This window comes from Desmodus rotundus, chromosome 11 (assembly GCF_022682495.2).
Source record: "Desmodus rotundus isolate HL8 chromosome 11, HLdesRot8A.1, whole genome shotgun sequence".
NCBI lineage: Eukaryota > Metazoa > Chordata > Mammalia > Chiroptera > Phyllostomidae > Desmodus > Desmodus rotundus.
The window spans coordinates 69,075,164-69,102,217 of record NC_071397.1 but is presented as its reverse complement, the minus strand read 5'-3'; the positions used below and the strand labels follow the sequence as shown (position 1 = coordinate 69,102,217).

The window sequence follows — 27,054 nt, the reverse complement described above, 5'->3', positions numbered from 1 at the left end:
AAAAAACTGCAGTACATATCGCAGCCAGGGTACTGATACTGTCAAGACACGAAACAATCCCATCACCTTGAGGACCCCTGTTGCCCATTTATAGCTGCACTTACTTCTCTTCTTCTCCCCACCTCTAACTCCCGGAAGCCATTTTTATAATTTTGTCATTTGAAGAATGATACGAATGTTTTCAGTGGAATCATACTATATGTAACCTCTGGGATTGGCTTTCTTTCACTCAGCATAGGTCTCTGTAGATTCATTCAGGTTTTTGCGTCAATAGTTTGTCCCTTTTTATTGCTGAGCAATATTCCGTGGTGTTGACCTACCACATTTGTTGTCCTTCACCCACTGAAGGATGTCTGGGTGTTTTCATTTTTGGGTAAACTAAGTTTACAGTTGTCTGGGATAAATGCCCAGAAGTGCAGGTGCTGGGTCATATGATAATTGTATATTTAGTTTTTGAAGAATCTGCCAGACTGTTTTTTAAAGTGGCTATACCATTTTATATTCCCTCCAGCAATATATGAGTGACACAGTTTTTCACTTCCTCCCCAACATTTGATGTTGTTACTTTGTACTTTGGGGATATAGTGATATCTCATAGTGAATTTTACATAGCATTTCTCTAATAGCTAGCAATGTGGACCATTTTTTCATGTATTCATTTCCATCTGTGTTTCTTCTAGTTGGATCGTTTGTATTTTTACTGTTGAGTTTTCAGAGTTCTTTATATATTCTAGATACTTGGCAGGAACTTTTAGGTCTACATTTCACACACGCGCACCACCCACCCTCCCACCCCACTCCATTATTCCATTGAAATTACTCTTCCTGAGGTCGCGATTGCACTTTGAAAATCCAAAGTATTCTTACCAGCTCTAGTTTGTTGGCCCTGCTGCATCGTTTGACCCCTTTGACTTCCTTGAATCATTTTTTCCTGTGGTTTCCATGAAAGTATTCCGTCCTCACTCTCCTCTTACCTTTCTGACCTCTCCTCTTTAATCTCATTTGCCAGCCGTTTCCCACTGCACCTGTTAAATGTTGCTATTTCCCAGCGTTCTGGTCTATTTTTTTAGTCTTCGGGCTTTCCCCGATTGGTTGGACTCATATCCGTGTGTTTGACTACCATCTGTTGTGCTGGTCACTCCAAATGCATATTTCTAGACCATACTGCTTTCTTCGCAGATTAGATTTCTATGTCTTACTGCATATTAGATATTCTTACACCCTACATTTTAGATATCAGTTCACTGTCTCCTTCACCATCCAAAATGTGTTTCTATTCCTATACCTGCTTTAATTAATGGTATCACCATTTACCCATTTGCCCAAACCAGGAACCTGGGAGATGCATTAAACTTTTTTTCTTTCACTGTTACATCCTATTAGTTCCTCCCTTTAAATATTCCCTATGTCTGATTACCTTTCTGCCATACCTAGTTTGTGGTCATATCATTTGTCACCTGGATTATTACCATGACCTTCTTCCTGATCTCCCTTCTTACAGTCCATCCTCCAAACTCCAGCGAGGTTAATCTGTGCAAGACTCAGGTCTGCCTGTGTGACTTCCCAGCTTCAAATCCTTCAGGGATTCCACATGTCCTTCCTCAGTGTCTGTCACGTTTTTCCACTGAAGAAACCCTTAACACTGGGGGACCGAACTTATGCCCTACGTGGGGGTCTCACGAGGAGCCCAAATGAATGGCTACAAGCACAACATTTCTCTGAAGAGTCATGTTTTAGCTTTAGAATTTATAATTTGTATTTAACTCACTTATCTCTCTTTTGTGTTAATATAAAAATAATGGCTTTCCCAAAAATCTTCACGTAAACTCATGTTTCCGAAGATGAGCATGTGTACTCTACAGGTGCCCTCAGCTATGCTCACACACGTATCCCAGCCTGAGAGCCACGACCCGAAATGTAAAGTGAAAATGAAACTTTCTCAGACTGGGCTCCACTTTCCTTCCAGCGTGACCACATGCTGTGTGGGCTACTGCCACACCAAACTGGTCATAGGATGCCTGGTAGGTCAGGTTCTTTCTGCTTCTGCATGTTGTGTTCTCTCTTCTTCCACTCAGAGAACACCACGCATTCTTTTAGTTTCTGTATAATTCCTTTGTGATAGCAACCTCAGTTTTCCTCTCTTAGGAAATTTGGGTGCTTCCACCATTGTGCTCATATTATAACTCATTATAGTATGAGCACAGTTATAATTATAACTCATTATAGCTTTATTATAACTCATATTCATCTCTGATATTTCTCTTAATTCCCTAATAAGATGCTTTCCCTTCTAGCCTGGGCAGTTATAAGGACAAGGCCACATTTCCTTCTCCCTTAGTATAGTACCTGACTTTCAGTAAATGTAGATTATATGAAATAATCTCAAATTCAAATGAAAATGATGACTTCCAAATCACTAAAAGTACTGACTACCTAGTGCTTAACATCTTTTAGGGATATTGTGGGAGAATTCTTACCTGGGTGGGAAGTTGCCTCCTAAATATGTTATGGTACCGCTCAACTCTAAAATGTTATTCTAATAGGGAATGAGAAGAGTTAAAAACATTTCATTTCATTAACATCTTAATTACACACTGAAAGCATACATAGAAATACTGCAATTCATTTGAGCAGCTAGAAATTATTATCAAAGCTAGATGACCTCAAAATTCATAATATTCTATGATAGTCTATAATATATTTTTATATTTTTAAAGATCTTATTTACTTCTTAGAGGGGAAGATCAATGTGCAAGAGATACATCGATTGGTGGCCTTTTGCACAGCCCCAACTAGAGAACCTGTCCTGCAACCCAGGCATGTGCCCTGACTGGAAATCGAACCTATGACCTTTTCGTTTGCAGGCCAGCACTTAATCCATTGAGCCATACCAGCCAGGGCAGACTGTAATATTTTAAGAGGCATACACAAGTCCATGATATTTTAACGGGCATACATACAAGTATCCTGGTTTTACATATATTCTGTGACACATGTAATTTTTATTTATGTACCTAAAATATATTTTAAATATGCTAAACCTCTTTTTATTCTTGGGTTCCAGCTTCTTTACGCTCAGAACTAAACCATCAGCATGCAGCTGCCATTGATTTGTTACGGCATAATCACCATCAAGAACTGGCAGCTGCTAAAATGGAATTAGAGAGAAGCATGGACATCAGTAGAAGACAGGTAGGGAAGAGCATTCTGTTCTGTGATTATTTCCTAAATGTGAATAGATTTGAATGTTCACAATTTTCTGAAAATATTTTATAGTAACTAGTATTTTCACTAGTTGTTATTAACTACCTATATTAAAGAGTTTTATTTTTAAGGGTAAATAGGTAACTTGACTAATATTGGTCATAACACTTACATTTGATTTTATGACCTTTTAACTGAATATTTTGAATTTTACTTGCATCCTGAGAAAGTGAACAATAAGATGCAAACAAGACAAAGAGTGAGCACAGAGTACTGTAACGCGGCACTGTCCGGTAGAGCTTCCAGGATGTTCTGTGACTGCCGTCTGCTGGCCACATGGGCCGAGGGTGTCTAGTGTGGCTGCGGACCTGAGTTTCCAATTTAATGTAAGTTAAATGGGAAGGAAGGGAGGAAGGAAAAAGGAAAGGGAAGTTAAATTTGAATTTAAACAGCCACATTGGATAGCATAGCTATAGAAGTAGCAGGTCCTGAAGAAGAAGAAAGAAAACTTTTATTTCCATATCACTCTAGCACAGTTACTATTTATACTTTTTAAACTTTGTTCTTTGGCCACGTGTACTTCCTGTGGTTAGATTCTTTGTGATTTTGATTGTATGTATATCTAGATGGGTGGATTTTATGGACACAGTGCAATGAAGACAATTATTGGTTTACTAGACTTACAACTGTTACTTTGTTAGTCTTCAGCCGTGTTAAACGATCAGCCCAAATTTTCTGTGCATTACTAGGAAATTTTAAATGAGCTACCTTATAATCATGGACAGAAGTTCTGTTCTCTTCAAGTAGGCTGACACTGAAATTGACAATGTCTAGGACTGAAGAACTTGTAGAAAACAATGACTTTATGAAAATATAAGGACACTTACCTTTCAGACAGGCGAAGTCTGCTTTCTAAGCCATGGGATGTGTGTGTGTGTTTCTGTGCGTGGGGATAGCCTCCATATGTGTGGGGCCTTTTTAGATTGAAGGGTAATGGTGCCAGCATTTCATGTAACATTTATGTTATTTATGTTGTTAATGTTATTTATTTAACATAATATCCTTTATGTTACACAACAGATTATGTAACTTCTTGAGTATGTGAGAGCACTGTCTTCTAACTCAGCTCTGCCATTTATTATAAATCATCCTTGGATAAATCATCTCTTGGGTTTTAGTTCCCTCATCTATAAAATGAGGGAGATGTGCTTTTATGGTCTTTTGGGTCCCTTGTAGTTCTGACATTATTGAAACTGTACCCATATAAACACTTGTTACATATATGGAAAGAGAAGAGGCTTTGAGCTTTCCTCATTTCAGCAGTTTGCTTTTGAAGTAATGGCAGATTTGTTACATTCGACATTCCAGTCTGCCACTTTCTTTCCCTCAGATGAACACAGAGAGCAAATACATAGAAAGCTTTTAAAAATTGTTTGCATTTTGCAGAGTAAGGAGCACATGTGCAGAATAACAGATCTACAAGAGGAATTAAGGCACAGAGAGCGTCACATCACTGACTTGGATAAGGAGATACAGCACCTACATGAAAATATAAGTGCCCTAACCAAAGAACTGGAATTTAAAGGGAAGGAAATTCTCAGGATACGAAGTGAATCTAACCAACAGATGAGGTATGCCATTAGTTGCAACAGAGGGAATTTGCACTGTTACCTGAAAGACTGTTGTGATGGTATTTAGCAGCACATGCCTATTTCTGTAACTAGACTGCCTTCTGGTAAGGTATTGAGGACCACGTTTGACTTTGTGGACTATGTTATGATCTAGAACACAGATGAAATGTTATATTTTGAATGGTGTATATGCACTCATCCACTTTGGAAATTGTGTAAAATTAATTACAATCTTTAAAAATATTATGTTAAAAAGCATTAAAGGAGACAACTTTAACAAGCTGGAAGACTAAAGTAAGTAACTTGCTTCGGGCTGTTTCCATTAATTTTCTATATATTATACCTAAAACCATTTCAAATCTAGTAGAATGTAGAAAGTTTTGAAAGCTTGACTTCAGAATGACATTTTCTTAACTAAAATAAATTGAACAGGTTGCATGAACAAGATTTAAACAAGAGGCTTGAAAAAGAGCTGGATGTCATGACAGCAGACCACCTCAGACAGAAAAATATCATGCGGGCAGATTTTAATAAGACTAACGAACTACTCAAGGAAATAAATGCAGCTTTACAAGTGTCGTAAGTCACATTATCTTAAAGAAAATTAATATGCAGATAATAAATTGAGGAGTACTGTGTCTAACCTCAGATTAGCTACTCTTTTGAACTAATTAAATGATACTTTAAAAAGAAAACAAGTACGTATCACAGATGGTAATTGTAGTATGTTTTTAAATTAGGATAAGTCAATTGAATGATTGTGTTCAGTAGCTGCTACTGCTCCAGTTTTACTATAGGACACATACTTGTCTAAAGACTGTCCCTCGGGGTCATGAACTGGCATTCCATGGTGAGAACTCAAAAGATGTTCCCTACGTAATGTTAAGTAAAAGGGCGTATCGTGACCAGTAGGTCACACTAATAATACATATTTTATAGAAATATCAAATACAACATTATAATGATAGTGGTTCCCTTTAGGGAATGAATTAAGAGGTATTGGGGTGGGGAAGAGCAAAGACTTGCTTTTTATTTTATATAGTTAGATATTATTTGAATTTCTATAACAAGCATTTGTTTCATGATTTTAAAAATCCATAAAAGTGAAACATCACAAATAAAGTTACTGCTCATACAGAGTAATTCTAATATTGTTAAAACCCAAATTTCTAATTTTTGCTTAATGTTTTAAATATTTAATAGCCCCTGTCTCTTCTAGACAATTATAAACTGCTGTAGTCGATGCATTCACTTCGTCTCTCTGGCCCAAACCCTGGTCCAACCTAAGTTATCTCAGAATTAATCTTTGAGTTGCTGCAGATGATTTGTTCATCTTCAGTCTCTCCTCTTCCAATCTTAAAAAAAAATAAAAAGGTCCATAAACTCCACACACTTCAGTAAAGTCAAAAGAGCGACTAATCCCATCACTCCGTCTCTGACTTAAACTGGGACCTTCAGTGTGCGTGTCCTACCTCATCCTGCAGTCGCCTCATTCCCTGTCTGCCACCCCTGTCTCAGCCACGCCGACCTTCTCGGGTTCCTTCTGCCAGTCTCCTGTGTTGTCCTCTACCGTCTAGAACAGCTTCCTGCATCATTACCACCTGACCACCTCTGTCCAGTCTGAAATCATCCCCTCACATTTCTCCCCTTTAACCGGTTATGCCCCACAGCAAATGGGGTTGTGTGTGCGCTCGGGCACCTGCATTCACTTCCACCGGGACAGACTGCAGACGCCCGGTCGTTGGCATTAACTCAGGGGCCTCTGCCGTGAGGTGCGCTAGTGGGTATATGCAGAATTTTTGCATTAGTAGGCACGCAGTGACTGCCTGATGAATGACTTTTTTTGAGGATTTCCTGTAATATTTACCACTTCATGAATTTACTTTTGAAATCATGAGGACACTCATGAGATTATTCCCCTAGTCGCAGAGATTTTTGCTGCTTGATACCTGCCGTGTACAGGAGCTCAGACCCTCGGGCTTTTGGCAGAAATGAGTCGCAGTAAAAACCAGGGCCCTGGCTTTCCCTGCCCCTGGTCTCAGTGCTACTCCTCAGACTGGGGCCGAGATCCTGGCATCCTCCGCCATGAACTCTGAAAAAGCCTGCTTACCAAAAGAACCACCTCTGTCCTGTGTCCTGTCTCCTCAGGAATGTGAATTTACAAAAAGTCAAGGTTATGTCTTTGTTTTCACTTTATTCTGTGTTATATGGTTTTGCACATTATGGAATTTTGGTAGTAAATAACAACTTAGTCTTTCTATTATGATCATTTGGATAAGTGTATTACTCATAAGTCAAATATTTTATCACTTTTCTAGATGCACGATACCATTTGTTTTAAACTTCAGCTAGGTTTATGCTAATCAGTCATACCACCTTTTTCACCAGAAACCTGCTGCCTTCATATAGTTAGCCTCTTTCTTTAGATATCTACTCTTTTAGTTAAAAACAAACAAATATATTTTAAGTCAGCACTGTCCAGATTTTCCTGTAATGAGAAAATGTCCTGTGTCTGCTGTATGTAATACAATTGCTACAGTGGCTGCTGAGCACTTGAACTGTGGCTAGCAAGACCGAGGAATTGAATTTTTAATATCTGTTAATGTTACTTAATTTAAAAGTAAATACCCACATGTGGGCTAGTAGCTACTATATTAGAAAACACAGTTTTAAGACTAAGACTATTGGATATTTTGACCCATATTCTTAAATGCAGCCTGCTTGGATCTGCTGAATGGTTTGGATTTCGGCAGAGGTGGTGAGCAGGAAGTGCCCGTTCAGCTTTAGGACCGGGGGGAACACCACTGGGCCATCCCCAGCCTGTTCCAAAGGACTAAGGGTACACTGCTGAAGTTCCTACCAAATGCATGCTCGCTTTCAAGCTTCAAAATCAGAAAACCTCTGGATTCTTGGAAGTGGGTGGAGGACTGGGGGAACATGGGACAGTCTCCCAGGCTGAAGTCTGGAGCAAGGGGCCTCTGGAGCAGCTGGAAGCTTCTTCTGTTCCTGTCCCAAAGCCTGCTGGACTCCAGGGAAGAGGGGGCAAAAAATTTAAAGGCTGGAAAGTGCCCTCTACACATTGTAGAAATAGTGATAAAAGAGTTCTGTATCTTACGGAATGATTACTAGAAATCCTCTTTCGAGCTGGGCATTAAAGTCTTACATTTTCAGACATTCTATAGAAATGTTTTATTTCCTTGAGTGATATAGTATCTTAGGAAAAAACCTTAATCTATTAAAAATGTCATGGGTTTTGTTTGTGTTAGAAGCAAATGAGAGAACGGGCTGTTTTAAAGAACTTTATTTAAGGTCACTGTAAACATACACTAAGATGGCAGATCTTTATTATGCAAAAAAAGATTTGGAGATTATTGATTGTTTAGGTCTACTTTACATTAACTTCTCACTATACTGAAACAAAGAGATCATTTCTTCTTGGAGGAAATACTGAGTTTCTACACTTGGACTTTAAGTAGGTCAGAATCCCTAATTGAAAAGAAGCACTTCACCACAGCAGAATTACTCATTTTTTAAAAAAGTTGCTTGAGTTCTTTTATCTGTAATACCCTAATTGCTTTTTGTTGTTCTCATTTGATTTTTAAATCACCGTTCATGTTAGTTTCCTACACGTTACAAGATAAGGATGTAGTAGCCCTGTTGGCACAAGTCATCTGCGTCCGCAGTTTATGGGGGGAAAATGTTTGCCACTAAACCACTCCGTTACTGCTTTTCTTCAGACTGTAGGGGAGGGTGGTATAGCAGAGTTCTTTTGTCTTTATACAATTAAAATTCTAAAATATACGTGTGCCAAGAAATACTGTTGTTTGACTTTAAACTTTCAATTTACTGATATTTTTGTCAGTTATTTATTCTGAAAAACAACAAGGGAGGACTTTCAACTTGGAAACTTCTTAAAATACAGTTTCATACAGATTTTAAGGCATTAATATTTTAGGTTTCTGTTGTCCGTGCACATTGACCTATATATTCTCAGAGAAAAAAAAAATCAGAACACGAATGCCTGAGGGAGAATCCAACAGTGACCCTAATTAGTAATTTTGTATGTTCTACTTCTGTCTGTTCTCTCTTTGTATTACTTTTGATGGGAATCTGTGTTTCAAGTAAAAAGGCTTTATGTACTTGTGTGGTTACCTCAAGGCAGTGTTTCCCAGGCTGTACTCATTCCTATGCAGCCTTTTGGAATTTGGTCATTTCTGACTACTTATGGTATTATTTTCTTAATATTTTAATTGACACACTTTGCTTAAAAATTTAACAGGAAAACTCAGTTATCCCTACAGTAAAAACATTATCACCACTGAAAACTATATCCATTATTCTAAATAAGGTTAAATTATAACTATTTAAGTATAAATTCTGTGAAAATAAAACAACGTTTTTAGTTTCTAGCTGGCACTGATGTTCACGGCCTACCTGAGTGTTGTGAAATAGGGGAGGAGGCATATATTATCAAGGCTATTTAAGATACATGGAACCAAACAGACTTTCTCCTCCTTGTGGTTAGAAAGATTAAAGGAGAACAAATTAAAAATCATTACCTCTATCTCCAGTCGTTCACCTCTAAGCCCTGGGTGGCAAGGCTGGCTTAGAATGCTCCATGGGGCAAGTGAGAACTGTAGAATGTTGACTAGTGTTGGCCTGAAGTGGGCATCGAAATAGTACATGTGTTCTTTCTTTCAGAATTCCCGAAGACTAGTCATTCGGGAAATACAGTCACAAGTTGAATCTATATTGTATTCCTTACTTGTTTTCTCCTTTAATGCTTTCCCATTTGCGTTTATGTGCATTCCGTTTCTCCAGTTTAATGAATTCTTTTTTTTTCCTTTAATAACCAGGTATCTTTTAAATTTTTTGATGATGTAAAGGTATTTGTGGAGAAGATTAACTGATAACTTTGTAGGTAAAGGATGTTTAAGATAAATTAAAACATATTTTAGAATTGAGTTTCAAAGCAGACCTTTATTATGCAAAAAGGAGGTTCAGGGATTGTAACTGATTTTAGACTCACTTTGTGTTAACTTCTTATTGTACTGAAACAGAGATTTTCAACCCGTGTGCCACAGGAATTTTTAAAAATGCAAAACCTGACTATTTGGTCAGGGGCACTGTCCTCTTTTCCCTTGGATTGTCAAATTAAACACAACAGTAGCCATCTGGTGTGAATGAATCAAAATTATACCTTTTTTTTTTCAGATCAGTGAAAAAAATACTTTTTGGTGTGCTGTAGAATTTTAGTAATTGGTTTATGTGTTCCAGGAGATGAAAAAGATTGAAAATTGCTGTATAAAACAAAAGATAGACATAACAGTTTTAAATAAGGCTTCAAATTTAGTTTTTTAAGCAACCATTAACAACCAACTATTCTTGTTCTGCTGCAGGAACTAGTTCAGAAATCTTGTACCTTGCTTTTAACCATGAAGAAAGTGCTCCAGTGACATCTTGTGGCTACTCCAGTGTCAAACCCAAATGCCTTTTTCCTTGACTAGATCACTGTTTCTCAAGCTTCTTAAAACCTTGCCCATAAAAATATATAAAATTTTGCCCATAAAATGCCATATTGTGATAAAATGCAAGGTTGCTTTTATCCGAACTTAGTGAATCACATTTTTCAGTCATTCTGCACTGTCACAAAAGTACAAAAGTAGATAAAGAGTGAAACATCTCACTGAACTGACAAAGTCCCAACTGATCTTGAGACAGTCACTTCCTAACCCCACACTTCTGTCACCCTCATCCCTCCCCACTCCCAGGTTAGAACTTCAGCCTGGAGCTGGGTGCGGAGCCAAATGTGTTATCCCCACATCTTCAGCCTAGGCTGAGTTAGTGGAAGAATTTACTAAAATTAGATCCTGGTACCCCTCTGGATTAGTGGATGGGCATGGATCACTAATTCCTTAGAGGATCATCCACAAGTTACACAATATTTGTTGAGTGAATAATATTTTTGTCGTCATCATTAACTGTAATTTTATTGAGCTTAAGTTCTATTTATATTTTAAAAACAATGATTTTAATTGTTCTAATGGTTTAGAAAATTAAAATTTGTCTAAAATTTGAAAGTGCTTTTATCAAAGTAAGCCATCATTTGTATTCTCTTAATTCTACCCTGTTCTGTATTTTTAGACCTTTCTTGGTCCATATCTTCTCTACTTGTAAAATGTGGCTTCTATTATAGAGTCTTCACTGGTCTTTAGTCCTATTACCTTATCATTTCATTCAAGGCAGAATAGGCCTACAGGGAAATAAAATTGTTCTTTTACCAGATGAACCCTTTTTATAGTTTACACGGCTTAGTTGATAATACAGAACTCTTAAAGTAAATTTCTTATAAACCAGGAAAGAATGATTCCATATGTGTGTCCTTTGTTTCCCTTTTCTCTGTATTTTTTACTTGTCTCTTTTGTGTATGTTACCAAGGCTTGTGTCATAACACAATATTGTGTTTGTGGTAAGTTCTAATAGTAAGCCTACATTTGCAGCATCAAAGCTGCAATTGCTAGGTTAGTATCATTCAGCATATCATTTCTTCTGCAAAGCCTACCTCACCTCAACCACATATACTCTTGGAATGACATAAAATGAGTGAATTATTCAAAAAAGTAAACTTTAAAGCCTTTAATATCATCTATTCTTGGAGAGTTTTTATTAACACTATAGCTCTTAAGACAATCATGCCATTATCCTCAAAAGTTTTAAGGAAAATGTTTGGTTTTAAGTTTTTGTGTGTATTGAACTAGACTAATAATGAAAATGTAGTTATGACAAAAGAATGTGTCTGAGTCATATTAATGAGCTAAAGATTTTCTTGTTTTTAGATTAGAAGAAATGGAAGAAAAATATCTAATGAGAGAATCAAAACCAGAAGATGTACAGATGATTACAGAATTAAAAGCCATGCTTACAGAAAGAGACCATGTCATAAAGAAGCTAATTGTAAGATATTTTGTTTTTGGTGTAACCATGCAGTAGACTGTTGATTGGCAGAACATGGGAAAATATTTTTAAGTAATGCTAAACGAAAATTTAAACTATGAATTGTTCATCATGATTGAAAGTTTATTTAAATGTTACGAATGACGGAAGGAAATACTAAGTAATTTTAAAATTTAAATTTGATATTAGGATAAGGGGATTATGCCTCTTTTTTCAGTATTTTAGTACATGTCAAATGTTTAATTGCATGTCATTGTCAATGTACAGTGAATAGACTGTTGAAGTGTCTGCATTGTACATGTAGAATTAGAATTGTATAGGAAAGAACAGTCAACATACTCATGCATTAGTCTGCACCATACACTTCCAAGTTTGTCAGCTTAATTTCCTAAAGGGTGTTCCACTGAACCCAGATTCCAGGAGATAGTCCACGAAGAAAGGTACCATGAAATAGCCTAAGAAAAGCCATGGGCTCTTTCTTGAAGAGTCTCAGTCCACATTGAGGTATTAGGGGTTCTGAGAAATCCATCAGGGAGAAAAATACAGACTTAACAAATACACCGCTTTACTTAAAGCCATTATTCCTTAAGAATAAAAAGTACACAAATGTTTTAAGATTCATAAAACATTTCAGAGTCTTCTAAAATTAAATGTTCTGATCAGTAATTAAAATACTGCTTTTTACTGCCACTAACAAGTGAGAAATCTTTCAGAGTAAAACCAGAAATAGAAAGCTAATCATTCTATTTGCTCATTGATCCATTCAGCTAAAAACTTTGGACATAAACATGGAGAAAGAGCCTAAGAGCGTTTATGTCTGAAATCCTTTTACCTTAACATATCTCTTTCAGCATTTAGGCAAGTGAGTCTGTGGTCTAGGTCTAGAAGTTCCTGCCAAAAGCACCAGGGAGTCAGCTGGGGCTTGTAGGTGAACCCAGGAGCAGGCACTGGAAAGATAGAGCGTGTGCTGTGCTGCTTCCCACTAACCACCCCATGCTCAAGGCTCCGTGAGCACAAGACAGGACTCACAGGGGGTTCTGTCAGATTGCAGTGCGATTTGTGGAAAATTACCCTACATTCCACACATGAAATTAGCAAATGCATTACGTGTATTTCATCTGTGGCCCCTATTAATAGCTACTGATTTTCTAATTCTTACTGAGCAGGTACAATTGGATTTTTTCCTTGAGACAGGATAGGTATTAGATTTCAAAGGAGAAGTAACTTTCCAAAATAACACAGTTGGTGACAGAGCCAGGAATCTAGCCACGGGTTGTTCCACATTCTTTCCCTTACACCCCGAATCTGTGGACTGGGAGGCACCTAGGCTGAAAGTAATGATGCAGAGATAGTGGTAACTAAGAAGGGGATGAAGAATCTAGTCCTGCTGGAGCACAGCCCTACATTTCACACACTGTTCCGTTTATGAATGTTTACTTCCTCCCGTCTGGTTATTCAGGGAGCACACGTTGTTGTCTGTCTCTGTGTGGGCCGTACACTTTTTCTCTGTTCTGTGGTTACCTCTGCTGTCATACGTTGATGTCTCAGAGAGGAGATTCGACAAGACCAAATACCTTTCCAGTACTCAAGAACACTAAATACCCTAGTGCCCTCTTCATGTATGGCAACACAACCATGTGCACAGCAGCTCTGTGAATGCAAGTCCAGCCTGCTCAGACTGCACAGTTCAGCCCTTTGGAACAGAGCTGGGGCCACACAAAACACTCAGATCCAGCCTTAATAAGGAAAAGGTATTGAGGAGTAGAGAAGAGTCCCGGAGTATAGGGTTTGAAACCTGTTGAAAACTTACTCCCAGCAGTCTTTACAACACTGGCAATCTGAGAAATTTTTGAGCAAGGTATATAAATCTTCATTTAGGTTTTTATTAAATTTGAATGAAATGGCATTTATACAATTATGTTTTTTAAATATTCAATAGATAATGTTTAAGAGATGTTTGTAATTCTTTTGCATAGGATGATAATAAATTTTATCAGCTGGAATTAGTCAATCGAGAAACTAACTTCAACAAAGTGTTTAATTCAAGTCCCACTGTTGGTGTTATTAATCCATTGACTAAGGTATGTGCTGTACACACTGTAAGATAGAGATATGGTTTAAAACTTGATTAAAAGTTTATAAAATATATCGAGCAACATAGGTTAAGGCTTCCAAAAGATGTTTCTTAAATTTAATAATCTAGGACTAAAATCTCTGAAATCTTTATGGATTCATTTTCAGAATGAGGCTTCCATAATATTCATTTATTTGTTGATAGTACTCCTTAAAATAATATTTTGTTAATATTATAAAGCTTTGTTTTTCATACCTCTAAGGAAAACTGACTTCTAAGTCTCCTCAAGATAACCTCTTGTCATTTCCTTGACACTCACTAGCCTCTGCCGGGTCCGAAAAGGCACTCCAGCACCGTGCCCCCAACAGCTCTTTCCCCGCCATCCTCACAGGTGTTGGGTTGGGCATGTATTTTGTTGCTGACCAACTGTCAGAGAAAGGCTTCACTCTTCTCAGTCTTTATGACCTTTCCTTAACAATGAAAATTGAACAGGACCTCTCCAGAAACTTTATTACTCTTAGGATAGAAGTGTATTTTACCTTACAGACAACTGAAATGGACATGGCTAAGTCAAACATCTTTGTACCCCAGCTTCCTGTGGCTCCTCTCATGGTGCTTTGGGTATAGTGGGTATTCATAAATATTGGTCCAGTTGCAAATTTCATCACATTTCCTATAAGGCACCAGAATTATTCTAGTGATGAAAGCAAGTAATAAGGAATAAATAGTTATGTTTATTGACTTTTCATAGGGTTACACATATTTTGGCAGAAATCAGTAGGAGAAATAAAGTGCTAAAGATTTTTTTTTAAAGTTTGGACCAGATTCTTTTTTTTTAAAGATTTTTTATTTCCTTTTAGAGAGAGCAGAAGGGAGGGAAAGAGGGAGAAAAATACATGTGATAGTCTTGCATGCCCCCTACTGGAGACCTGGCCTGCAGCCCCAGGCATGTGCCCTGACTGGGAATCAAACTGGTGACTTCTTGGTTCACAGGTCAGCACTCAATCCACTGAGCCACACCAGCTGGGGCTAGAGATATTTTTTTAATTCGGATTTTATTGATTTGTACATCATGCCTACTTTCTTCTAGGCCCTTAGTTAGAAATTTTTGCTTTTAAAGGTCATAAAGCTTCTCTGTTAAGAAGATGGAATATGTCCTTTCACAAATTAAAGTGCTCCAAACTTTAAACTTAAATGTTTTATTAAATAAAATGACTGAAGTAAGGAGGCCTATAGCTGTGTCTCCAGAGCTAAAATACTGCCCAGCACATAGAAGGCTTTTAATAACTAATTGTGGGATGAATGAATATATTTAGCTTCAGTTTTAAGCTCATAATTTAGAGTGAAAATAAGCTTTTAATTATAAAGCAAGATTATGAGACATGTTAAAACAAGATATACTAAAAATATGTTCCTTTTATTTATTTTATTGGAATTAGAATTTTAGCTACAAAACCATTACTATAGAGCTTTATCAATGATATCTTTGATTTCTTAAAATAAAAACCTTAAGTAGGTTTAATTATGCCCTCTGGTGACTAGAGCAAGAAAATGCAAAAGATACATCTCAGAACTTTTAACTATTTTGCCTCCTAAGAGTGATTTCAATTTCCACAAATAATTCTGAAGAAAAAATTATTCTTTCTTTTTTCAGTTATGCTGAAATAGGCTCCTTATTAGAGACTCCATTGTTACAGCCTATGATATAGAGGACAATGTCTAGATAGTGAAATTATTACTTTGTAAGTAAAGGAGAAGGGCCATTTTATCTATTAATTGTATTTTCCCAGCCTCTGGAGTCACTTTCTAAAAACTATTTAATAAATTTAATTAGCATACATTTAATTAGTAAAATATAGGAATATTCATGTTGTAAACAACATGTTAACTTTTATTCTGCATAGCAAGATGATGCTCATTGATTCTAGAGGTGTGAATAAAATAAAGTTAATAATTTGCAAGATATGATACATTTTGATAATCTGCAACTATATTCTCATTTTCATCTGTTACTTTTAAAGAACAATTTAAAATTTAAAAAATTGATTTATTTTATAAACTTTAAATTTTTTAAAAGATGTGAGCCAATTAATGATACTACCACTTAATTGGAACATGAGACTTAATTATGCAGATTTAATTTTCTCTCTTCAGAAAGATGGTGCAGTAAATTAAAAACCAAATTATTTCTGTAAGTCAACTTTAGGTCTTACTACGTTGCCAAGCGTTTTCTCATTCCTCTTTTTTTTCCAGGGAAGGACTGCCTCCCTTTGACAGATGGCTAAAGTTCACAGGACTCTCTGTTAAAATTATGTTTAACTTTACGCCTTCTCCTAATTTTAGCCTAGATCCTAGTGGTATCTGGAAGACCTACTCTTCTCCCCTCTTTCTTCCTCTTTTCCTCTCAGTCTCCTTCACCCCTGGACATTCTTTCCACCTCCTCCTCTTCTCCCCATGAACCATTCCTAAACGTTTCTTCCTCATTCTGTCTGTCCTAGCAGCATGTCTGTCTGTCAGGGTTCCATGTCGATAAAGAACGCCTCCAAAGATCCCCAGACCACACTTTGGGTAACACTGGTTCATTTTAACACCACAGTTTAACAGAAAGCTTCCAAAATTTTCCTATGACAAATTTTTATCCTCTACTATTCCTATTTTCTCATTTGTCCTTATGCAGGGACTGTCCTCACATGTACTATTTTTAATGCAGCAAAAGAAGAAGAATGATAAATCACCAACAAACAGGTTTGTGAGTGTTCCCAATCTAAGTGCTCTGGAATCTGGTGGAGTGGGCAATGGACATCCTAACCGCCTGGATCCCATTCCTAATTCTCCAGCCCACGACATTGAGTTCAACAGCAGCAAGCCACTTCCACAGCCAGTGCCACCCAAAGAGCCCAAGACATTTTTGAGGTGAGCCCCGTCTCACCAATGACTTTTTTTTCTTTACTTTTTTAACAAGAAATTTATCTTCTTACATTGCAGAAATCTACTACTTCAAGAACAGTCTAGGAAAATACTGTGAAGTATTTTCAATATATATTTATTACTTCTCCAGAGAACTCTTTTTTGACTATTAAAAAGTTTTTTTCCAATTTGTTAGTCAATTTTCTAAATGTTTAAAGAGGTAATGTAATTCACATGCTTGGAATTTTAATATTTATAGACTCTTCATTTTTAGTATGGTCACCAATTTTTCATTAATAATCTGTCATTACAGAATTTAAAGAATTCATTTTAAATTAAAAGAATTTTAATTTAAATTTTATTTGGCTTTTATTTGTTTCTGTTTCTTATATTATATGTTTATTTTTTCCCTTTCTTGTTACCAGACTTACTGATAAATATATATGCTTATTGCCAAAATAAAAAATATGTAAGCTCTGGAAATTTAATGGTACACATAAGCAAAAAATATATTTAGAAAAAATAGTTTTTATAATTAACATTCTAATATGTTATCTCAGAGTTGTTGATTAAATGTATTAAGAAGTAAAATTTAAACAAAATCCAGTTGTTTATCCATTCAAAATTAAAGTCAAAAAGTACTGTCATTTTTTATGCTTCACTTTAATTATCACTGATTTTGTGCTGCTTTAAATTTATTTGCTTTTAACTTTTACCAAATCTCAGCAGTGTCACTAACAATAGTCTGATAGGTAGACTATCTTTTTCTAGGTTAAGTGATTAATGACATAGTTAATGACTAATTATTTTAAATAAAAAATGGCAAGAATGAAAAACTAGTCAAATACACCTTTGAATGTGTCTCCTGCTAAATATTTTGTGTTGCTTATTTTCCCGTGTGCATGGGCATGTTCAGGTATCAGTAAGTTGCATGTGCATGAGCTCGAGGAACATGGCTGCTGGAGCTTCCATTACACATTGTTGCGTGCCTTGTAATTTCCCCCAAAGACGGTAGGGGCTCTTTTATTTTCTCAACTAGCCCAAAGACTCTGTAGTTTGACTTAAGATAGGTATTAATTATAGAACTTTGAAAACAGAGGGGAAATCAGCTTTTTAATGTACTCCTCTAGAGCAATTGCTTATGGAATTATGAAAGCTTAATGTAAATATACCTATAGTAAAAGCACTATACCATGGTTTCATTAATTAAGTTAGTCATATTTAAGGACACATCTGTAAGAATCGACTGCTTGTGTCAGATTCTGAAATTAAAAGAGAAAATGTGCTGAAAGAGAGGAATGTCCTCTTTTTCTCTCTTACTTCCCACCATTACTCCTGAATTTTTTTTTATTCAAAGAAGATGACATTATTTTCCTCAACTGTTTTTGTAGTTTTGTGGGGTTGGGGTTTTTTTGTATTTGTTATGACGTGGCTCCTCCTTAACTGACTTCATCTGAGCTGCTGATACACTCTCAGGCCCTCATGGAGTGGAGAACTGGACTAGAGTAAAGGAGTAGCAAATCTTTAACACCCATCTTCTGGCATAGCGAACCACCTGTGGTCATCTACACTGATGTTTTATGTGCTTTACCCTTCGTTTTGCAAAACAGCTTAATGCTGGGTTACATGTCTCTCTTTTATGAATTCAGTCCTCCTCAGAGTGAAGCTTCCCCGGTGGCTTCTCCAGATCCCCAGCGCCAGGAGTGGTTTGCCCGGTACTTCACGTTCTGAAAGAATTGCGCTGGCACAGCTCTGTGTGGACTGTTACTAAGAGCATGACCTTACAGATCATTATGTGAACAGGCTTTCCTGTGTCAAACACTGTGAATGAGGAAGTATTTGTCTCTAATTTGAAAATGCACTGTATTTCCTGTGGTATTTATTGGAATCATTCTTATAAGGTACTATGTTATGTGTGTAATTATAATAGTTATTTTTTTTGAGATGAAAGAGCCTTTAACCTTTGTAATTACTACATAATAAATTTTGCTAGAACAAACAGTAATGCTTTTCATTTTTTTCAAGTAAGTGTATTTAGTTGTTAAATATGTTTTAGTTCCAAGTTAGACTTGCTAAAAAATTTTACTGCATAATAATTATAAAATATTAAATTATTTGGTATCAGTAATCATAACAAAATCAGGGTAGGCAAATACATTTGCTTAATTTGTCCTGTTACTTTGTACAGCCATAACTAAATTATGGTCTCTAAACTTGCAAGGCTACAATGAAAACACATGGGAATTGTGGACTTTCAGGTATATAGAATGCTGCTGATAGTCAAGAATCTAGAGCTTTTAGTACAGTTAGTATCTAAATTAATATGATTTATGGCCAAATTCATTGGGTAAAGAGACAGTCAATTAATTCTCTCTTAATGTGTCTTAAAAGCCAGTTTGTTAGTTTTCTAAATAGGCAATGTAGTATCAACGACCCACAGTCATGGACTTAACCAGCCACTGTCACGTGTTAATGAGGCCTTTTCTTCCTCTCAGCTTTCAGTCCATTTTGGCAGGATACTATATTTTGTCCTGTGGCCTGAAAGAGTACATCAATTTCTAAGAGTGCCAAATTTAGTTGACTCGGTAATGTAGATTTTAGAAAAATCTGGGTGAACAAGATAAATGCAAATACGTGATCTGTGAAGATTAATGTTAAAGACCAACTTTATAAATGGTTCTTATGTGTCAGGCACTGTTCTTAAGGGGACAGTAGAAAGAATATCTCATTTAGTCCTCACAAAATTTTCAAGGGATAAACCATTCCATATGAGTAGACACAGTGGTAGCATGTTCTTTAACTTATCCTATAAAAACATTTCTACAAAATACTTGCTCTGAAATTTTTTTCTTAAACTAAGAGATTGAAAGTTTTCCAAGAAAAATGGTTAATGCTTATTTCAGAAAATAAATATAGATGTAAGCATATATTCTTGCTCCTAGTTGCTTTGAATCTCATAATTGGGCATTTATTTACCAGGGTTTTGATGTAGTCCTCATGCAGGCAACTGTGTGGGCATACAACGATGATGAGAACCTGTTTTCAAGGAACACACCCCTACTTGCTTATACAGTCCAGAACCAAGCTTTTTTTCCCACATCAGAGCCACAAATAAGATTTATCGAGTGCACAGTGGTAGCAGAAGCAGGGAAGAGGGAAGTGGTTAACACTACCTAAGTGGTGGCTACTTACCTACCTAATGTGTGAAGACCTAAGCTTGGCATGGAAGTGGCACCCAAGTATAATATTACAAGATAAGTAGGAATTAACCAAAGGTGGGGCTGTTCTAGGGGGCTTTTCTTAACCTGAAATAAAAGTGAGGAAAGAGCAAGCCAGCTGAATGCTGAGAATTCAGTGCAACCCTGTAGGACCAATGTGGCATAATAAGAGAGCAGCCATTTCTCAAGCACTTGCCTTTTATTAGACACCACAATTTTAACATTAACCCTTCAACAGCTCTGATGAAGAACCTGAGCACTCCCTACCTTGCCCCACCCCCACCCCAATGCACACAATTATACAACTGGTAAGGGTTGAAACCTGTGCTCTTTTCATTATGCTCCAAGCGGACTGGAATGCTTAGTAAGGAATTCAGCTGGAGCCTCTAGAACTTTGAGGAGGTAAAAAAACAGCATGCTATGATACTTAAAGTTTTTAAAGTTACCATGTTGGCTGCAGTTTGTTGAGAAAAGATGAACACCAAATTTAGTAAGTTTGAGGCTTACTAAGTTGGTTCAGATGTGGACTGAACCAAAGAAGTGTTAATAGGAATGGAGATGAGGGGATAAAGAGTAAAAATGTACAACCAGGGGAGTCGGTGACGAATATGTATGGGACATGAAAGAAAACGAAGTGTGAAGAAAAGATGAGGTTTTATATCAGGTATGCTGAAGATAAAGTTTCTCTGGAATTAAGCAGTTAAACAGAAGGATCTGGAGCGTGGTGTATGTGACAGTGATCGAGCCGACGGGTTGGATAGAACTTTGGGGGACACCAGCATTTCAGGGGCAGGCCGCACTTGAAGGAGAATGGGAAGTAGAGTTATGGATTGAAAAAAATCATGATGTTGTGTGAGAAGAATTTCGAAGAGCAGCCAGCGAAGCACTGTAGAGATCAGGAAAAGGAAATAATGAGAGCAGCCTTGGGGTTGGACAACTAGAAGATGGTCTTAGCAAAAGCTAGATTCCAGGGAGGTCAGGTGGAAGCAAGTTGACAGTGAAAACCCTTCTTTGAAGAAACTTGGCTATGCAGGGAAGGGGAAAGAGAAAGAGGCGAGACTGGCATGCAGCGTCAAGGTAGGTTTTTGTGCTTTATCATATTTTCATGCAGGGAAGAGAGGACAGGGATTAAAAGGACAGGAGAAAAAAGGAGACAAGCAAAAATTCTACAACTTTCAACTGTTCACTGGGTAATATGGAACATTAAAAGAGTCTAAGAAGTTACATATAAATGATTAACATTGTGATTGAAGAAGTTTCAGTAAGACTTATTTTGATAGAATATAAAAAGCAATGTGGAATCCTAGAATCTGGGGTTAGAAGAGGCTTTAAAGGCTATCTCTTCTAGTCTCCCACAGAATGTTTGAATGTTCTCTATAACATCCCTGACTGAACTTGATTGATACATCTGTGCTAGGAAGCTCACTTCCTCTGAGGCTCCTGAGCACTGGCTCAGCCATCAAATGTTGTAAGCCCTGTGACTCAGTCTCTTGGGCCGTGTAAATAAACCAATAGCTGCTACCTCCATACAAAAATGAGGTAGTTTGGGAAAGGTATAAATTACTATAGGCGAGTAAACATTGAATAGTTATCTTGGAGATATACTAGAGAGATGGGAAAGGGTTGTCAGGCAGTGGTTGAGGTCAGAGGCTGTGTATTTATATTGAAACCCATCAACGTGATGCATGATGGTGCTCTCTGGCCATCTTCCGGCACTTGGCTGCAGGTTCATAGGAATGGATGGTGACACTTAACAAAACCCTAATCCTGGTTACGTACAACAGAAGAAGGAAAGATCAGCACACATGTTTGCAGAGAAGTGAGGATAATGGTAAAAATGCCCTTTATCATTTTTCAACACCTTATTTATATGGTAACATTCTATAAATAACACCACAGTGGCAGATACTATCAGTTGCCTTACTAGAGAGTCTGATCACAAATATCCAGTGTGTGTTGGGGTGGTGGTGGGGAGTGGGGGCGTTTCCCCATGGATCCAAGCAATTCTAGGACACCACCTGAGTGTTCTGCAGTTCAACTCAATTCTGTCACTATTGACCTAGAGATGGCATCAGATCCCACACACTAAGGGGTCAGTCCTACAAGAACACTCTTTAGTTGAGATGCCAATCACAAGGTCTGGTTGTTACCTGTACTTCTGATGCCTGGCTATAAATCAGAGGTTCCCATGACCCCCTCCTTGGGTTCAGTAACTTTGCTAAAGCACCTCACAGAACTCAGGAAACTCATTTATTCACTAGATTATAGGTTTATTACAAAGGATATTAAAGGATACAAACAGCCAGATGAAAACATAGATAGGGTGAGGTCCCCCAAAATAGAGCAGCTATCCTTGTAGATTTTAGGGCCCAGCACAGTGACATGTGAAAATGTCTGGGTCCCCAACCTGAAGTTCTCCAAATACAGTTCTTTTTGAATGTCTTAGGGAGGCTTTATTACAATACATGGGCATGATCGATTAAACTAATTGGCCATTGGTGATTCAACTCAATCTCTAGCCCCTTTCTCTTCCCCAGAGGCCAAGGGGTTCCAACCTTCTAATCACATGGTTGGTTCCCCTAGCAACCAGTCCCCATCCTTAGGTGGAGTCCAAAAATCACCTCATTAATATTCAAAAGATAACTTTCTGGCTCTCATCACTTAAGAAATTTCAATCCTTCTCAACCTCTTCCAAAAAACTGAACCAGAGAGAATCTAATGCATTCCCAAATTGGGTATTAAAAAGTAAAATTGCCACTATTTGCCAATGACATGATTCCATCTATAGGAAATCCTGAAGACAAAAGAACTATTAGAAACAAACAAACAAAATACAGTAAAGTTGCAGGAACTCCCATTCATTGATGGGTATGCAGGATACGGTAAAGTTGCAGGATACAAATCTGTTGCATTCCTACATACTACACTAACAACAAAATATCAGGAAGAGAAATGAGGAAAAAGTCCCATTTACAATTGCAACAAAAATAATAAAATACCTAGGAATAGCCCTGGCTGGGTGGCTCAGTTGATTGAAGTGTTGTCCCATGAACCAGAAGGGTAGTGTGCTGATCCCAGGTTAGGGCACATCCCTGGACTGAGGGTTTGATCCATGATCAAACAGGAGGCAGTCAGTCTATGTTTCTCTCTCTCTCTCCTCCTTCCTCTCTCTCTAGAATCAATAAACATATCCTCGAGTGAGGATTTTTAAAAAGTAAATGGAATGATAGCTATTGCATGTTCATAAATAGAAAGACTCAGTATTGTCTTAAATGTCAGTTCTTACATGATCTATAGATTCGTATCATTCCAATCAGAGTCCCAGCAAGTTCTTTTGTGGATCTTGACAAAGTGATGCTAAAGTTTACACAGAGAGGCAAAAGACCCAAAATAGCCAACTGAATATTGAAGGAGAAGAACAAAGTAGGAGGACTAACACTACCTAACTTTAATAGTACTCTTGGATAGTGTTGAATTGTTAAAAGAAAAGACAAACCAATGGAAAAGAATAGAGGGCCCACAATTGAACCCATGTAAATATAGTCAACTGATCGCTGACAAAAGAGCAAGAGCAATAAAGACCTTTGACAAAGATAGTCTTTTTAACAAATGGTACTGAGAACAACTGGACATTCGCATGCACACACACACAATCTACACACATCTCATACCCTTCACAAAAAGTTCAAGTGCACCACAGGCTTAAGTGTTAAATACAAAGCCGCAGAAGTCCTATAACAGGAAAAAGCCTAGATGCCACTGGGTTTGGTGATGACTTAAAAGTATGACACCAAAAGCACAATCCATGAAGAAAAAAATTGCTAAGCTGGATTTGATTAAAATTAAAAAGCTGCTCTGTGAAAGACAATACTCAGAGAATGAGAAGATAAGCCACATACTATCAAACACATAATATTTGCAAGACACAACTGACAGTACTCTTAAAACTGAACAAGAAAACAAGCAACCTGAGGTAAAAATGGGCAAAGTCCTTAAATGACACCTCACCAAAGAAGATATCCATATAAATAGTAAGCATATGAAAAGATGTTCCAAATCAAATGTCATCAGAGAAATGCAAAATAAAATGACAAAGAGATACCATTATGGACCTATTGGAATGGTCAAAATCCAAAACACTGACAACACCAAATGCCAGAGAGGATGTGGAGCAACAGGAACTCCATTCGTTAATGGGAATGCAAAATGATACAGCCACTTTAAAAAACAATTTGGCGGTTTCTTACAAAACTACACACACTGTTACCATATGATTCAGCTGTCAGCTCCTTGGTATTTACCCAAGGAAGCTGATAGCTTATGTTGCACCAAAACCTGCGCATGGATGTATGGAACAGCTCTCTCCATAATTGGAACACTTGGAAGCAACCCTCAGTAGGTGAGTACATAAAGTGTTGCACATCCAGATACTGGAATATTATTCATCACCAAAAAGGAATGAGCTATCAAGCCATGAAAAGACATGGAGGAACCCTAGATGCACTATATTACTAAGGGAAAGAAGCCAATGTGGAAGGCTGCCTGCCTACTGTATGACTTCAACTTCAGGGTCTGGCAGAAGTAACACCTACTTGAGTGGGTTGGTAGGGTAATAATATGGCTGTAATAATTTATAGTTTTAATTTGAATATTTTACCTAAAATGCCATATGGTGTGCTTGAGTGTGATATTGTTATATTACAGAATTACATGCTTATGATTTTGTAGTACAAGATTTTGTAATAAAAAGGGGTGTTATTTGTGCCAGACCCTATATATGACACCCTGGAAAAGGCGAAATTACGAGGACACTAAAATGATCAGTTGTTGCTACGAGTTAGGTGGGAGGGAGGGACAGGGGATGAATAGAAAGAACACAGAACATGTGTAGAATACTGAAACTATTTTGTATACTACAATAGTGTATACATGTTATTTTACATATGTCACAACCCCTAGAATGTACAATACCAGCAGTGAACCATGAACTTTGGGTGATAATCATGTCAACGTATATTCAGTGATTATGACAAATGCACCAGTATGGTAAGCGGATGTCAATAGTGGGGTAGGTTGTGGATGTGTGGGGACGGGGTATATGAGAATTCTGTACTTCTCTGCTCAATTGTGCTGTAAATCCAAAACTGCTCTAAGAAATTAAGTTTATTATTTTTTAATCTAAAAAATTTAAATCAATTTTATTTTTACATACTGGAAACATTCAGAAATTAAAGTTGAAAGTATCAGTTACATAGCATCAACAAGTATGATTTCCCCTTCCAGCATGATTTTTATGGACAAATCTGAGTTAGAGATAGATTTAAGAAAAGATCAGACATTGGTGAGAGACATTACACGTTTAACACCTAAATAAATGGTGAGTTTATTTTGTTCAAAGGTCATATGATTCAGTATTATTAACATGCAAATTCTTTCTATACCGACCTATACATGCTATACAAACCCAACAAAAATCCCAGCTTTTTAACAGAAAATGACAAACTGGTTTTAAAATCCACATGAAAACAACTTTGAAAAAGAATAAAATTGGATGCCGATCACTATCTGATTTCAAGACTCGTTATAGAGCTACAGTAATCACAGATAAGGTGGTATTTTTGTAGATAGAATAGGAAAGTCTTAAACCCATACATATAAGGACACTTATTTTTCACGTAAGTGCAAAGGTTTTTCAATGGAAAAAGCTCTTTCAAGAGACGGTGCTAGCTATCCATATGCAAAAAAAAAAAAAGATCCATATTGTCGCATGTACAAAAATTAGCTCAAAATGAATCGTAGGTGTAAACATAAAACCTTCACTCTGAAACCTCTAGGAGAAAACACTGAGAAAAATCTTCGTTGCTTTGGGTTTGGTAGGGTTTCTAGACGAAAAGCACAATCCAGACACAATCCCTTTCTGAAGCACAGCCCCGCACAGCGCCGCCTTCTCCCCATTCCACCTGGGTCTGCTGCCCTTTTCCAGCCCAGAGCCTGGACTCCTCTTGCCCCGCCCCAATTCCCTGCCCCGCCCCGGACCCTCCTCGCCCCTCCCAACCCACTGCGCCCCGCCCTCTCGCGTCGCGGGGCGCCAGGCGGGGCGCGCGCCCGACCGCTTCCCCACCCGGAAGAGCCACCTGAGCGGCGAAGTTGAGTCGTGCGCGGCCTGGCGATCGTCGTGAGCGCGGGTAGGGCCAAACCGCTCGCGTATCGCCTATTAAGCACCGATGCGAGGCAGGCCGGCCGGAGCCTGCGCGCTCCCGCGGCCGACGGAGCCACGAGCAGTCCCGCGTGCGCACCTTGCCCCGCCTCCACCGGCCGCCTCGGGTCCTCGGGCCGGCGGCGCGACCGTGCCGCCAGGCCGGAGTTCTCTGCGCGCCTCTGCACCGAGAGCAGCGCACCGCGGTGACTTCTGACACTGTGTATGCGACGGTAGGTGACAGCCGCTGCCTTTTTTCACTGTTATTTGTCTCCTGCCCTTGGTCCCAACTGTCGCCCACGTTTGGTTAGTTCAGAAACTGTTCAACTCGGGGACTGGTCTGGTGACTGAGCTGCCCGGGAGCCGAGCCCGGGAAGCGTCACAGACTTGCCCACGTGTTGTCGTTCAGGGGCTGCGTCCAGAGATGTAAGTGTGGATAGCAGCCCTCGGAGCAGGGCTGGACTACATTTGCCCAGCCGCCCGCAGTCCGCGGGCAAGGGGCGGGTGTGGATGGGGCGGGCCCTAGGACTGGGCGGGCCTAGGCGAGGGGGCGTGGCTCCGGCGGGTGCGGGGCGACCGGACAGCCGGTGATTCCCCGGGGAACTGGCGAGAGGTCACCGCTTATTCACCCTCCTGGCTTAATTTGTTGGTGCTTCACTTTGGAGGATAAAATAATACAATATAATTGTATTTTAACCTCAACTGTTCATTATGAAAACGGAAAGGAATCTTGAAAGTTGTAAAGCAGTAAGTTCCTACAGTCTGTATCTGGGTGGGCACGTTTATAGCGTTAGTAAACTGCTTAGAAACAGTTGGTCAGTTTTGTACAGATACTGAAAATGAATGCTGTTTTTAAAGATGTTCTGTTTA

At 38.1% G+C, this 27,054-nt stretch overlaps 2 protein-coding genes across 10 annotated transcripts in view; both read left to right on the top strand.

The window, feature by feature from the left end:
• Window positions 1-18,765, top strand: part of FAM184A (family with sequence similarity 184 member A) — a 105,872-nt gene extending 87,107 nt beyond the window's left edge. The window contains exons 12-18 of one of the 8 annotated variants that reach the window (XM_045188716.3): window positions 3,065-3,192; window positions 4,651-4,835; window positions 5,268-5,414; window positions 11,672-11,789; window positions 13,766-13,870; window positions 16,574-16,776; window positions 18,420-18,765. In XM_045188716.3, coding sequence (XP_045044651.2) covers window positions 3,065-3,192; window positions 4,651-4,835; window positions 5,268-5,414; window positions 11,672-11,789; window positions 13,766-13,870; window positions 16,574-16,776; window positions 18,420-18,501 — 968 coding nt within the window. In that variant the 3' untranslated portion in view covers window positions 18,502-18,765. Of the gene's footprint in view, window positions 1-3,064; window positions 3,193-4,650; window positions 4,836-5,267; window positions 5,415-11,671; window positions 11,790-13,765; window positions 13,871-16,116; window positions 16,777-17,686 lie in introns of those variants that run through there. The other 7 variants (XM_045188715.2, XM_045188717.3, XM_045188718.3 and 4 more) reach the window with 7 other exon arrangements.
• A 7,352-nt stretch (window positions 18,766-26,117) lies between these two features.
• The window catches only part of MCM9 (minichromosome maintenance 9 homologous recombination repair factor), a 74,175-nt gene continuing 73,238 nt past the window's right edge, over window positions 26,118-27,054 (top strand). For both annotated transcript variants that reach the window (XM_045188714.3, XM_024551841.4), the window contains exon 1: window positions 26,118-26,417. The gene's annotated coding sequence lies outside the window, so the exon portion shown is untranslated. The remainder of the gene's footprint in view (window positions 26,418-27,054) is intronic.